The sequence below is a fragment of the Mercenaria mercenaria genome, chromosome 7 (genome assembly GCF_021730395.1).
Source record: "Mercenaria mercenaria strain notata chromosome 7, MADL_Memer_1, whole genome shotgun sequence".
In the NCBI taxonomy this organism is placed as follows: Eukaryota; Metazoa; Mollusca; class Bivalvia; order Venerida; family Veneridae; genus Mercenaria; species Mercenaria mercenaria.
The window spans coordinates 74852832-74866502 of NC_069367.1; the positions used below are offsets into that span (position 1 = coordinate 74852832).

At 36.1% G+C, this 13671-nt stretch overlaps 1 protein-coding gene across 1 annotated transcript in view; it reads left to right on the forward strand.

The window, feature by feature from the left end:
- Positions 1–12328, forward strand: part of LOC128558670 (uncharacterized) — a 35194-nt gene extending 22866 nt beyond the window's left edge. Inside the window, exon 2 of the mRNA XM_053548671.1 lies at positions 10430–12328. Coding sequence (XP_053404646.1) covers positions 10430–11970 — 1541 coding nt within the window. The 3' untranslated portion in view covers positions 11971–12328. The remainder of the gene's footprint in view (positions 1–10429) is intronic.
- The last annotated feature ends 1343 nt before the right edge of the window (positions 12329–13671 follow it).

Here is a 13671-nt window from a genome sequence, read left to right on the forward strand (position 1 = left end):
TGCATGATTTATGTGGTTTACTAGCGTGTTTTATCCCGTACATGTCCATTTATTTACCATGTGGAGGAGCCATCGACGCAGAGGAGGCGCTAAGAACCGGAGTGGGAGCCAAAGCACTATGAAATTGAGATTTTTTTTAATGTATCGCTAATTCTCACATACCAGAGCTTTATCATGGTTTCCTTTGATTGTGACAAACATCTGATGGATGATATTGTAACAACATCCTATTCATTTTCTTAGAATGTATTGTGAGATATTTGCACTTCTTTTTTTTTCTTTTTCACTTGTCTAATAATGGGCTATCATGACGTATTAAGTTGTATAATTATGATATTTTTATGAAAGGGACATTTCCTAATGCACAACGGTTTTCGTGTCCAACGCATTTTGAAATTTTTAATAGTGTTAACTTTTTAGTAGTCTTGAAATGCAATTGCAATATGTGCTTCACTGGGTACTTACAAATGCTAAATAAATATTTTTGTTTACTTGTAAATTGCTTAATTCGATTACATATATATGAAAATGCTAACACTCAATATACTTCTCCCAGATATTCTAACGATAACAATGAAACTTAAAACGTTAGATATTTATTCCCCGATCGAACCGCACGTTTTATATAGGTTTTGTCTTATCCTTGTCCGTTTGTCAGTCGTTCTGCAGTCAAAGTCATATTGAGTTATAATTTAGTACTGGGAGTTTGTAAATAGGGTGGCATCTGTTGAGGCAATATTTGCTGTCAGACTTTGTTTTTAATTAATGCTACGCAGTAAGAATGGGTATTGACCGTTACTGAGCTTACAATTACAGAATTATAAATACAGTTTTCTAATTTTACTTAAATAACGTTTGTAAGGAAACATGTATGTTGATACTTTTAAAATTTCCAGCTAGCGCGATTCATTGATTTGCCGATCCTATTCTGAGGAATACCGAAAAATATCATTTCTTATATTTACATCATATAGTATCACTACCTTAATCGATTTTATTTATGCTTTCAAATAAACTCTTAAAAACATTTGTTTCTCAATGAATTAGAAAAGACATAAATATACTGAAAAGATAGAAAAAAAGCATATTAGCAAAAACATCGAGGGAGTTTTATAAATAAAGTGCACATTCTAACATGACTAGCAATGCTTAAATCGTCAAAACGATATTATGTTTACGTCACGTAGACGTTGTATTTAGTGCCATATATGCACCCAGAAATAGCGCTTCAAAGTTTAATCAAATATTTTACTTAGTAGCAAGTATAAAACCAAATGTCAAATTGCACAACTGTTTTGCTTAATTTACAGATATACTAAGCTGATTAATGGCCTTGCAGAATAAATCGCCATCATTTCCGCAAGAAGTGTATTACCATTTCCGGTACTGGTGTGTATTGTACAAGCGAACAATCGGCGATAATACTTTACATTTTTTTTTTGTGCAAAGGAGATCTGAATGTATTCACTTTAATGCTGGTGACAGCCGTCCTCTTGCGCTTCTTTTTATTTTGGGTGCTCGTGATTTCATTTCTAAAGTGTTCGTGTAAATTTGATGTGCTTTGCTGTGTTTTATTTTCACTTCTTTTACAATTGTATGTTACGTCGTTCTTTTTCTTTGTCAATGATAACCCTTTCCTACGTTTGCCTTTAAACAGACCCATCTGGAACGAACAAAAGTAATAATATCATACAGAATTGTGAATCCTTTCTGTGCGATTCCTTTCAAACATTTACATTAAAATTGACCATTTGTCATAAAACTGTGTAGCCGTTGCATTGATATATACACATATATTTTAGCTCGATTTTTCGAAGAAAAGGTAGAGCTATTGCACTCGCACCGGCGTTGACGTCGGCGTTGGTTTTTTTATAAAGTCAATTATCTCTGTTACTATCAAAGCTATTGACTTGAAACTTAAAATAGTTATTTACTATCAAAGTCTACACCAGGAGAATCAATCCCTATAACACTGATTTGAATTTAATGGAGTTATGCCCCTTTTTAACTTAGAATTTTTGGTTAACCCTTTTGATAGCATCAAATATCTTTGTTACTATCAAAGCTATTGACTTGAAACTTAAAATAGTTCATTACTTTCGAAGTCTACACCAGGAGAAACAATCCCTATAACTCTGATTGAATTTTGACAGAGTTATGCCCCTTTTTTAACTTAGAATTTTTGGTAAAAGTTTTTAATTAAGTCAGATAGCTCTGTTACTATCAAAGCTATTGACTTGAAACTTAAAATAGTTATTTACTATCAAAATCTGCCCCAGGAGAAATTAACCCCATAACTCTGATTTGAATTTTGACAGTTATGCCCTTTCTAACTTAGATTTTTTTGTTTAAAGTTTTATAAAGTTTTACTGGCAAAGCTCTAATTCAGAGTCAAGCACTGAGAAAAGTCGAATGCGCTGTCTTACGGACAGCCCTAAGACTTGTTATTTTAGGCAGAGTATGTGCATTTGGGTAGTATAATACAATTTCAAGCATCAAAGTACAAACATTAAAACGGAATAGATATTACAATGCGAGAACGAAAACGCTTTATACGAGTGTTAATCGCCCAGAGAAAGAACTGGTCAGTGGCTCCCACTCTGGCCTTTTGCGCCTCCTCCAAAGCTTTGGCTCCTCCTCTTAGCCAAAATTGAGCATAGAGGGGTAAAACCCGCCGTTAAAACACATAAATAATTCAGATTTAACATACCATTATGAGAAAAATTGGTACAATGTATGTCTACTCTTATTTGTGTAAATTAGGGCGAAATATATTGGTAAATCTCCACTTTTGGTTCGAACTTGCCCCATTTTCCAATTTTCAAAAGTTCTCACGTCAAGGAATGCATTTACCTTGCAAAATGGCCTGCATATATAAAAAGTATAATCATTTCTGAGTGGAACTACATTGGCTATTTTTTTAAATAGGGCCTTACATTTAACTGAGAAAGGAAATAATCAACTCACCCTTCTTCTTTGTTTACATTCTGCTTAAAGTTCCGGTCATTAGCGCCGCCTCGGAAGTATCGCTGGCTCTTTTTTCAACTCATCTCCTCAAAGAGGACGAGCCAGTGTTTACAGGCCGTGCATAAGATCTTGGTTCCTTTCTTGAACTGGCCAGATTCCATTATGGGTTCCAGAGTTATGGCCCCTGAAAGGGCCAGAATTAGCTATTTTGACCTTGTCTGCACAATAGCAGCTTCATTTATGATTTTATTTTAACCAAACTTGCACACAACTTGTATCACCATAAGATCTTGGTTCCTTTCTTGAACTGGCCAGATTCCATTATGGGTTCCAGAGTTATGGCCCCTGAAAAGGCCAAAATTAGCTATTTTGACCTTGTCTGCACAATAGCAACTTCATTTATGATTTGATTTTAACCAGACTTGCACACAACTTGTATCACCACAAGATCTTGGTTCCTTTCTTGAACTGGCCAGATTCCGTCATGGGTTCCAGAGTTATGGCCCCTGAAATGTCCAAAATTGGCTATTTTGGCTTTTGCAGCCATATAGAGACTTCATTTATGGGTTTTTTTTATACAAACTTCCAAAATATCTTCAACAACAATAAATCTTGGATTCCATGACAAATCAGATCCAATCGTAGGTTTTTTTTATATCTGATTACCTCCCCTGATTGTAGTCAAAATGGATTTATATCAGTAAGTACTTATAGGACTTATTTGAAATTTCATTATTGTCATTAGTTGGACTGAGCCAATCAGGGTAGATAACTATGGACTGATTTTATGTCAAATTACCTCCCTTTATTTCAAATTAAAATGGGTATATCTCCGTAACTTATGAAGATACTGATCTGAAATTTCATTTATGTCAACAGATTTATTTGGCAGATCCTTCTTTTGTTCACTTACATCAGTTTTCTTTTTAATTACTTCCCTTTTACGTTACTATAAATAGCTTATTTTTAGTAACTTTTTTATTATTGGCTGTAGGGAAAAACCGAGACCACTTCTGTGGTACAACATGGATGGTACCTCCAATTTTTAGGTGTATTTTGACATATCTGTACCTTGTAAGAATTTTTTTTTCTTTTTGGTTAAATTTCTTTCCTTTGTTGTTCCTGTCCTTTGGACTTAGATATTTTTTTCTGAGGACCTTCTTGTCCTCAAGTGCAATGATAACAGGTGAGCGATATAGGGCCATCATGGCCCTCTTGTTTTTAGTTTTATTGCCTACTTTTCATATTACTGTTTGATTGTGTTGTATTTGTATTTATGAAAATAAAAGAAACAAATAAAAATTAATAAAATCTTTCATTTTTATTTTGCCTTCACTTCTCTTTTGCATTTATCTAAATTTACAACTTTGTAAGCTTAATTGTTTTTGAGAGTCTGAGTGTTTATCTGGATAGTTTTTTCTCTCTGTAAAATATCAATTTTTGAAAATGGGAATCGATAATTGATCGACAAAAAAATATTGTTGATACATCGATATTGTTTCTATTGATGACAGCCCTACCTGGTAGAACTGACAGTACTCCTTTATACCACTGATAATAAATGTAAGTCTTCCGAACAATGCTCTAATCATACACTGGATAACATTCTTAACCCATACCCTGCTAAATTTCTTCAATGAACTCCTCCATCTTTCAATTTGGACAGTACCATTTACTGTGAAAAGGAGTGCTTACCAAAATATACTGACTGAATGGCAGACAGTGTAGATCATGATCAGACTGCAAGGATGTGCAGGCTGATCATGATCTACACTGGTCACAAAGGCAGAATCAGTTGGTTACATTTCTTTACATATGATTTGCACTATTAAATAGTTTCAACCTTTTGCATATAATACTATTTAGCCATGTGACACAGGGCTCATCAGCACTTAAAACTTATGACATTTTTTATTTTTATGTGACTATGGCTCATGTCTCATGGGTTTCCCAGTCACTGCTTGTTTCAGCTGTTTCCCTACTAGAAAAAAAATGCATGTGCATGTTTATACTCCAACAAGTGTAGCTCTCAACAAAAATTTTAAACCTGGAAACCAGTATGCTGTACTAAAATAGATAATAATAATTTTCAAACATTCCTGAAATTCACTGCATCTAAGCATAATATGGTAAATTAAAAGAACCTTTGACAATTCAAATAGGTTTTTGACACTAGAAATGACTGCACTACGTAAAAAGATCTTTGATATTGGCACTGAATGCTTCACTCTTTGTGGCTGTGCTGTACAGCCCAGGAAAAGACTTAAAATTCAAACTCTGACACTTTTTCATCGTGTCAAAATTTATCACACAGTTCTACACCAAAAGTGAAAAGTATAAGATTATTTTAACCCTACACCACTGCCTTGATATGTCCTGGGATTTTCTTTCACTCTGCAAATCTGCAATACAAACACATTTCTATTCCTAGTTCATTTGTTTATGTCATATGATATACTTCCACTGACACCAATATCACTCCGGTGGGGGATACAGGGCCGTCTTGTTTCCATTTGTCTAAAATTCCATGGTAATATTTTGACCCTATTCTTCATTCAACAGACAGCTCTTGTTTCATAGACATTAAAGTCTAGGCTTAAATTCAATACTTATTAGCTCACCAGAGCCAAAGGCTCAAGGTGAGCTTACATGACCGCTCAGTGTCTGTCGTCCGTTATGCGGTGTCCATCATCAGTCGTCCGACTGTCAACAATTTGTAAATAAATTTTCTTCTTAAAAATCACTGGGCAGAATTACCCCAAACTTCATAGGAATGATCCTTGGGTGGTCCCCTTTCAAAATTGTTAAAAGAATTGAATTCCATACAGAACTCTGGTTGCCATGGCAATGAAAAGGAAAAACTTGAAAATCTTGTCCAAACCGCAGGTCATAGGACTTTCATATTTGGTATGTAGCATCATCTAGTGGTCCTCTACCAAGATTGTTCAAATTATTCCCCTAGGGTCAAATATGGCTCCGTCCAGGTGCTCACATAGTTTACATGGACTTATATAGGAAAAATTCTGAAAATCTTCTTGTCCAAAACCACAAGGCGTAGAGCCTTGATATTTAGCATGTGACATCTAATGGTCCTCTATATGGATTGTTCAAAGTATGCCCCTCGGGTGAAAAGAGGCCCCACCCTAGGAGTTGCAAATTTTACAAAGACTTGTATAGGAAAAACATTTAAAAATCTTCTTGTCTGAAACCACAAGACCTAGGCCTTTGGTATTTGGTATGTAGCATTTCCTTGTGGTCCTCTATCAAAATTGTTCAAATTATGCCCCTTGGGTGAAGAGGCCCTGCCCTGGGGGTCCCAAGTTTTACATATATAGGAAAAAAAACTTAAAATCTTCTTGCCTGAAAGTATAAAGCCTAGGCCTTTGGTATTTGGTATGTAGTATTGCCTAGTGGTCCTTTACCAAGATTATTCAAATTAAGCCCATAGAGTGAAAAGAGGCCCCGCTCTGGGTTACTCGTTATATGTAGGGTTGGATACCGGTTCCCGGTATCTGTACAATACCGAATAATCACTTCGAAAAGTACCGGTATATACCGTTTTGTAAAAGAACCAGTTCCGATTTCGGTATTTCCATAAAAGTAAAAACAAAATTCTTACAAAATTTGCGGCAAAATATAGCAGAAATTTAAGCAAATAGCGTAATTCAACGCGATCGACATTGTTTACTGTGATACCACTCAGAGTAACATCCCTTCACATGGATAGCTAACCGTGCGAATAGTTTCGTATGCTAAAAATTACCTGAAATACTTCTTTTCCCGTCGTTTTAAACAACGTAAACCAGTACTTAATTTCAAAATATCCGACACTATTTTTCTTTGTAGTTTTCTTTTAAAACCAATGAAAAAAAATGATGTAAATAAAAAATTACGAGACTAAGCTGTAACCTATGTAAACAAATAATTGGTTTTCGCGAACCATTTGAAATAAAGTTATTGTTGGAATGTTGGTTGTTTCAACTGTTTTGAAGGTTATTGTTCAATTAAAAATGTGTTGCAAAGTGTTTCACTTTAAAAACATTACCAGTCAACCTAGTTGAAGATTATCATGAGTGAGAATGAGTCTGACTTGTTAGAGGGGTAAATTGAAAGCTAATAAGTGTTCAGTTTAACAGTTCTAGACAGTATACTGAGCTTTAAAAGCTCTGCTACAGTAAGAGTATTCATAGATTTAAATTGCATAGTGAGTGAGGTATCTGCTCTAGAGATTTATTTTGGAAAACTTAGTCTGTAAGATATGTTTTTTACTCTTCATAATCTAATACATACAACATTCCATTAACAGACTTAAAATGTTTATTTATCACAGGAAATTTTCATGTATATCTACTTACATAGGTGTATATAATACTAAGCAAATCATTGCTTATGTGATTTGCTACAAAGCATGGTATCGGTATCGTTAAAAATACCGTATCGTTTCATTAGTATCGGTATCAGACCGCTTCGTCCTTAACGATATCCAACCCTATGAGTTATATAGAAAAAAATACTTCAAAAACTATCTGATCATGTCCGAGTCTGTTTAATTAAAATTACATGATGACCCAAAGTAGGGGTCATTTGACTGTGACCTTGACCTAATGACCTACTTTTTTTTCTTCAAGATAACAGTCTTGAAATTTGGATGACAACCACAGTTTTGCACACCAGTCTTAAATAAAACTGACTTTTAGCAACCATGAATGTGACCTACTGACCTACTTTTTAGCTCACCTGAGCCTAAGGCTCATGGTGAGCTTTTGTGACCACTCAATGTATGTTGTCCGCCGTGGAAGGCTCATGGTGAGCTTTTGTGACTGTTCAATGTCCGTCGTGCGGTGTGTTTCCCGTCAACAATTACAAAATTACACCAAACTTCACAGGAATGATCCAGGTGGCCCCTTTCAATATTGTTCAAAGAATTAAGTTCCATGCAGAACTCTTGTTGCCATGGCAACCGAAAGGAAAAATTTAAAAAATCTTCTTGTCCAAAACCATAAGGCGTAGAACCTTGATATTTGGCATGTGACATCATCTTATGGTCCTCTATGAAGATTGTTCAAATTATGCCTCTGGGGTGAAAAGAGGCCCCTCCTTTAGACTTGTATAGGAAAAACATAAAAATCTTCTTGTCTAAAACCACAAGACCTAGGCCTTTGATATTTGGTATGTAGCATTACCTTGTGGTCCTCTACCATAATTATTCAAATTCTGCCCCTGGGGTGAAAAGAGGCTCAGCCTCGGGTGGTCTCAAGTTTTACATAGACTTATATAGGAGAAATTTTAAAAATCTTCTTGTGTAAAACCACAAGACCTAGGCCTTCGATATTTGGTATGTAGCATTACCTTGTGGTCCTGTACCAAAATTGTTCAAATTATGCCCCTGGGGTGAAAAGGCCCAGCCGCGGGGGTCTCAAGTTTTACATAGACTTATACATGAAAAAACTTTAAAGATCTTCTTGCCTTAAACTGCTTGATATTTGGTATATTGCATTGCTGTGTAGTCCTCACCAAAATTGTTCAAATTATGCCACTGGAGGTGAAAAGAGACCCTGCCCTGGGGGTCCCAAATTTAACATAGACTTGAGAAACATGAGAAAAAAATCTTCTTGTCCACAAGTTCAAGGCTTAGGCCTTTGATATTTGGTATGTAGCATTGCCTAGTAGATATCTAGTAAGATTGTTCAAATCATTCCCCTAGGGTGAAAAGAGGCCCTGCCCTTGGTCACTTTTTATATGAGTTATATAGGAATAAATACTTAGAAATTATCAGATCATATTTCCTAGACTGTTTAATCATAATTACCTGATGACCCCAAGTGATTAGGTGTCACTTGATTGTGACCTTGACATACTCACCTACTTCTTGTTTTTTAAGGTATTAGGTCTCTTTTGAATTTTGCTAACTTCTTTCAAAAATAACCTTGGAGCAGAAGTAAAACCTACCTACATTTCTTCCACAATATGTAATCTAAAGAATGAAGGCAAAATAGAGAACTTTTACCATATGTAACTCAGTATTTTTGTACCCCCCGACAACAAAGTTGTAAGGGGAGGTATGCTGGTTTCAGGTTGTCTGTCCGTCTGGCCGTCTGTCCGTAGACGCAATCTTGTGCGCACCATCTCTCCTTATCCCCTTGACAGAATTTAATGAAACTTCACACAAGTGATCAGTAGGAACAGTAGTTGTGCATGGGGCATGTTAGGTTCTTTTAGAAAAAAAATTTGCATAGATTTGGGACTTTTTTTTTTTGTTACCATACTATATACATAGACACAATCTTGTGCGCACCATCTCTCCTCATCCCCTTGACACAATTTAATGAAACTTCACACAAGTGATCAGTACCAACAGTAGTTGTGCATGGGGCATGTTAGGTTCTTTTAGAAATTTTTTTTGCATAGTTATGGGACTTTGTTTTTTTGTTACTATACTATATATATAGACACAATCTTGTGCGCACCATCTCTCCTCATCCCCTTGACACAGTTTAATGAAACTTCACACAAGTGATCAGTAACAACAGTAGTTGTGCATGGGGCATGTTAGGTTCTTTCAGCGACAAAAATTGCAGAGTTATGGGACTTTGTTTCTTGTTAACATACTATGTACATACAGTCTGCAAATCTTGTGCGTGCCTAATCTACCAAACCCTTACACACAATTTAATGAAACTTCACACAAGTGATCAGTACCAACCCTAGTTGTGCATGGTGCATGTTACATTCTTTTAGATAAGTATTCTGCATAGTTATGGGACTTTGTTTTTTGTTACTATACTGTATACATACAGTCTATATACATACAGTCCACATAATTATGCAATCTTGTGTGTGTCAAATTGCAATGTACTGTGTTAGTGCATGTGGGGGGTACATTCATCACCTTTAGTGATAGCTCTAGTTAAAAATGTCTAACTCTACCCCTTCTGTTTCAGAGGTAAATTTACTTTGAACAGCAAGAAATCGCTTAGCAAATGAATTTTTTCCACTTTTGTACAACAAATCAATAACAGGTCTTGAAAGAAGTAAAAACTTGCTAGAAAAAAGGAAAATAAAGATAAAAAAGTTTAGTCCCAGTGGGGCTTGAACCAACGCCCATCTGAGAATTGCAGTCAAAGTAGGTTTATAGTAGGAACTGAATCTCTTTAAAAAGGAGGTACTCTATTACGGGCCTAATACCTTAAGATACAGCCTTGAATTTGCACACCAGTCTTAAAACTGACTTTCAGTGGCCATGAATCTGACCTACTTTCTAATATTTTAGCATCATTTTGGCATTTTCAACATGAGGCTCATATTACTCAGGTGAGCGATTCAGGGTCATCATGACCCTCTTGTTTGATATTTTAGTATCAGTTTGACATTTGAAACATGTAGCTTATATTACTCAGGTGATTGATCTAGGTTCATCATGACACTCTTGTTCATTGTTCAAGGCTGCGTTTTATCGTTTCAGGCTCTGAGCCGGTGCCTGTCATCGTGATTCGAAGTGAGATCCAGGATGAGGATGAGGAACCCACTCCTTCCCTGGCGGTGGAGTGGATGAATGATGATGAGCCAGTAGATGTTGTGTCCTTGGTGCAGCCTGGGCCAAGTTGTGAGGGGATGGTATTTTCTTTTTCTAATCCTATGGTTGAGACCTCTTCTCCGGTGGCTGTTGAGGTCCAGCCACAGGATGTTGGTCAGGCTGTGGTGGAGAAGACTTGCCCCACTTTCCTGTCTGTGAGTGAGCCACAGCCCATAGAGAACGTTCTACCTAGAACCACAGACCAGGTCTTGATGGTGCAAGAGCAGCCAGGTCCCGTGTTTGTTGTGGAGTTGCTCCCAACACTGGCCGTTAGTTTCCTTGGCCCAGATAAGGAACTAGTTGGTGCGGACAAGGATGGGAACGGGGACCCTGGCAGGTTTGGTGTAGGTGAGACATTTTCTTCTTCTTATCCTACGGTTGAGACCTCTTCTCCAGTGGCTGTTGAGGTCAAGTCGCAGGATGTTGGTCAGGCTGTGGTGGAGGAGACATGTCCCGTTTTCCCGTCTGTGAGTGAGCCACAGCCCATAGAGAACGTTCAACCTAGAACCACAGACCAGCTCTTGATGGTGCAAGAGCAGCCAGGTCCTGTGTTCGTTGCGGAGTTGCTCCCAACACTGACCGTTAGTTTCCTTGGCCCAAATAAGGAACTAGTTGGTGCAGACGAGGAAGGAAACGTGGACTCTGGCAGGTATGAATGTGTAGGTGAGACATTTTCTTCTTCTTATCCTACGGTTGAGACCTCTTCTCCGGTGGCTGTTGAGGTCGAGTCGCAGGATGTTGGTCAGGCTGTGGTGGAGGAGATATGCCCCGTTTTCCCGTCTGTGAGTGAGCCACAGCCCATAGAGAACGCTCTACCTAGAACCACAGACCAGCTCTTGATGGTGCAAGAGCAGCCAGGTCCCGTGTTTGTTGTGGAGTTGCTCCCAACGTTGACTTTCAGCTTCCTTGGCCCATATAAGGAGCAAGTTGATGTTAAGGAGCACGGACACAGGGACTCTGGCAGGTATACAGGTAAAACTGACTTGGAGCAGGATGATGGTAAGAGTTGTGTTGGGTATGAAGGTACAGCTACAGCAGAGGATGACCAGGTTGTTTGGGATCGAACCAGTGTCTCGGAGCTGCTTGATGTAGGAGACGACGGCAGATTGGACACTACGTACGTGATAGAGTCGACGAGCGAGGACTCTGTGGAGGAGAGTCTGAACACCACGTACACATTAGTGTCGTTGGAGGACAGATTAGATAGGACGTTCACTGTTGACACTTGGGAGTGTTTGAACAGAACGTTCATTAGTGATGAGTATACTGTGTATTTCTCAACAGATGGTGATGAACCTCCAGTGTTTCCACCAGTTGTTGATGAGGTCTCTGACTTTGATGATTTGCTTAGGTGGTATCTTAGGGAATGGAACGGTGATGTGCTCAGAATGTATCCATCAAGAACAAGACAAAGAAGGGTTATATGTTAAGATACTATTTTACTCTTCAAACTTGGTATGCCAGATATGTATACTCAGATCAAAGGTGTCATAACTTTTTAATTGATATTTCAAGGTTAGTTAGGAACTCTAATATAAAAATATGTTCTACGTTCTACTCTTCCTCCACAAACCTAGACATGACTATATCTAGATGACCAGGGTAGAATCACTAACCTGCTATAAGCCAACTGGATGTCTTCCTCATATATCTTTAAAGTTCATCATTCAAATATCATTATTCTTCCAATCACATTTATCCATTCTCTCATTATTTTTGCTTTCAAATTACTGTTAGGAATAAAAATAAGAAATTAATAAGTACATTAATTTTGTTTCTATCATTAAATTTTTGTCGGTGCGACGTTAAACCCAACAAAAAAAAAAAAAAAAAAAAAATCATTAAATTTTTGAATTTCCAATATTATTTAAAATTTTGGGGTTTTTGTTGGGTTGATTCGATGCCTTTCCTACATTGTTATTATCTATTAATTGGATGTATGCCCCCCACATGCATTGTTTAATAAAATATTTCTGACGTTCTACTCCCTCCCTTAACTATACTAATTATCTAACCAGTAGAATCAATTAAGCAACTAATGTCTTCTCAAATTTAAGTTCATACAAATTCATTTATTCTTTAATTATCTTCTTCTTATTTTTGCTTTCAAATTTGTTAGGTAAAAATAAGAAATTAATAAGTACAATTTGTTTCTATCATTAAATTTTTGAATTTCCAATATTAAATTTAAATTTTGGGTTTTTGTTGGGTTGATTCATGCCTTTCCTTTGTTATTATCTATTAATTGATGTATGCCCCCCACATGCATTGTTTAATAGATAATTTCTGACTGTGAGTCACCCATCATTAATCCATTCTTTATTTTTGAAACAGCTAGACATTAGGACTAAGTTTCAGAAATTAATTAAGTACATTCATGTTTATCTTTAAATTTTTGTTATGTTTGAATTAATAAGTTTTATAGGCAAGACTCAGAAATTAGTAAGTACATTTGTTTCTACTATCATTAAATTTTTGAATTTCCAGTATTTTAAATATATTTGGGTTTTTATTGGGTTGATTCAATGCCTTTCCTTTTTATTATCTATTAATTGATGTATGCCCCCCACATGCATTGTTTAATAGATAATTTCTGACTGTGAGTCACCCATCATTAATCCATTCTTTATTTTTGAAACAGCTAGAACATTAGGACTAAGTTTCAGAAATTAATTAAGTACATTCATGTTTATATTTAAATTTTTGGTATGTTTGAATTAATAATTTTTATAGGCAAGACTTAAAATTAGTAAGTACATTTGTTTTCTATCATTAAATTTTTGAATTTCCAGTATTGTTTAAAAATTTGGGTTTTGTTGGGTTGATTCAATGCCTTTCCTTATTATCTATAATTGGATGTTATGCCCCCACATGCATTGTTTAATAGATAATTTCTGACTGTGAGTCACCCATCATTAATCTATTCTATTATTTTTAAACAGCTAGAACATTAGGACTAAGTTTCAGAAATTAATTAAGTACATTCATGTTTATCTTTAAATTTTTGTTATGTTTGAATTAATAATTTTTATAGGCAAGACTCAAAATTAGTAAGTACATTTGTTTCTATCATTGAATTTTTGAATTTCCAGTATTTTTAAATTTTGGGGTTTTTGTTGGGTTGATTCATG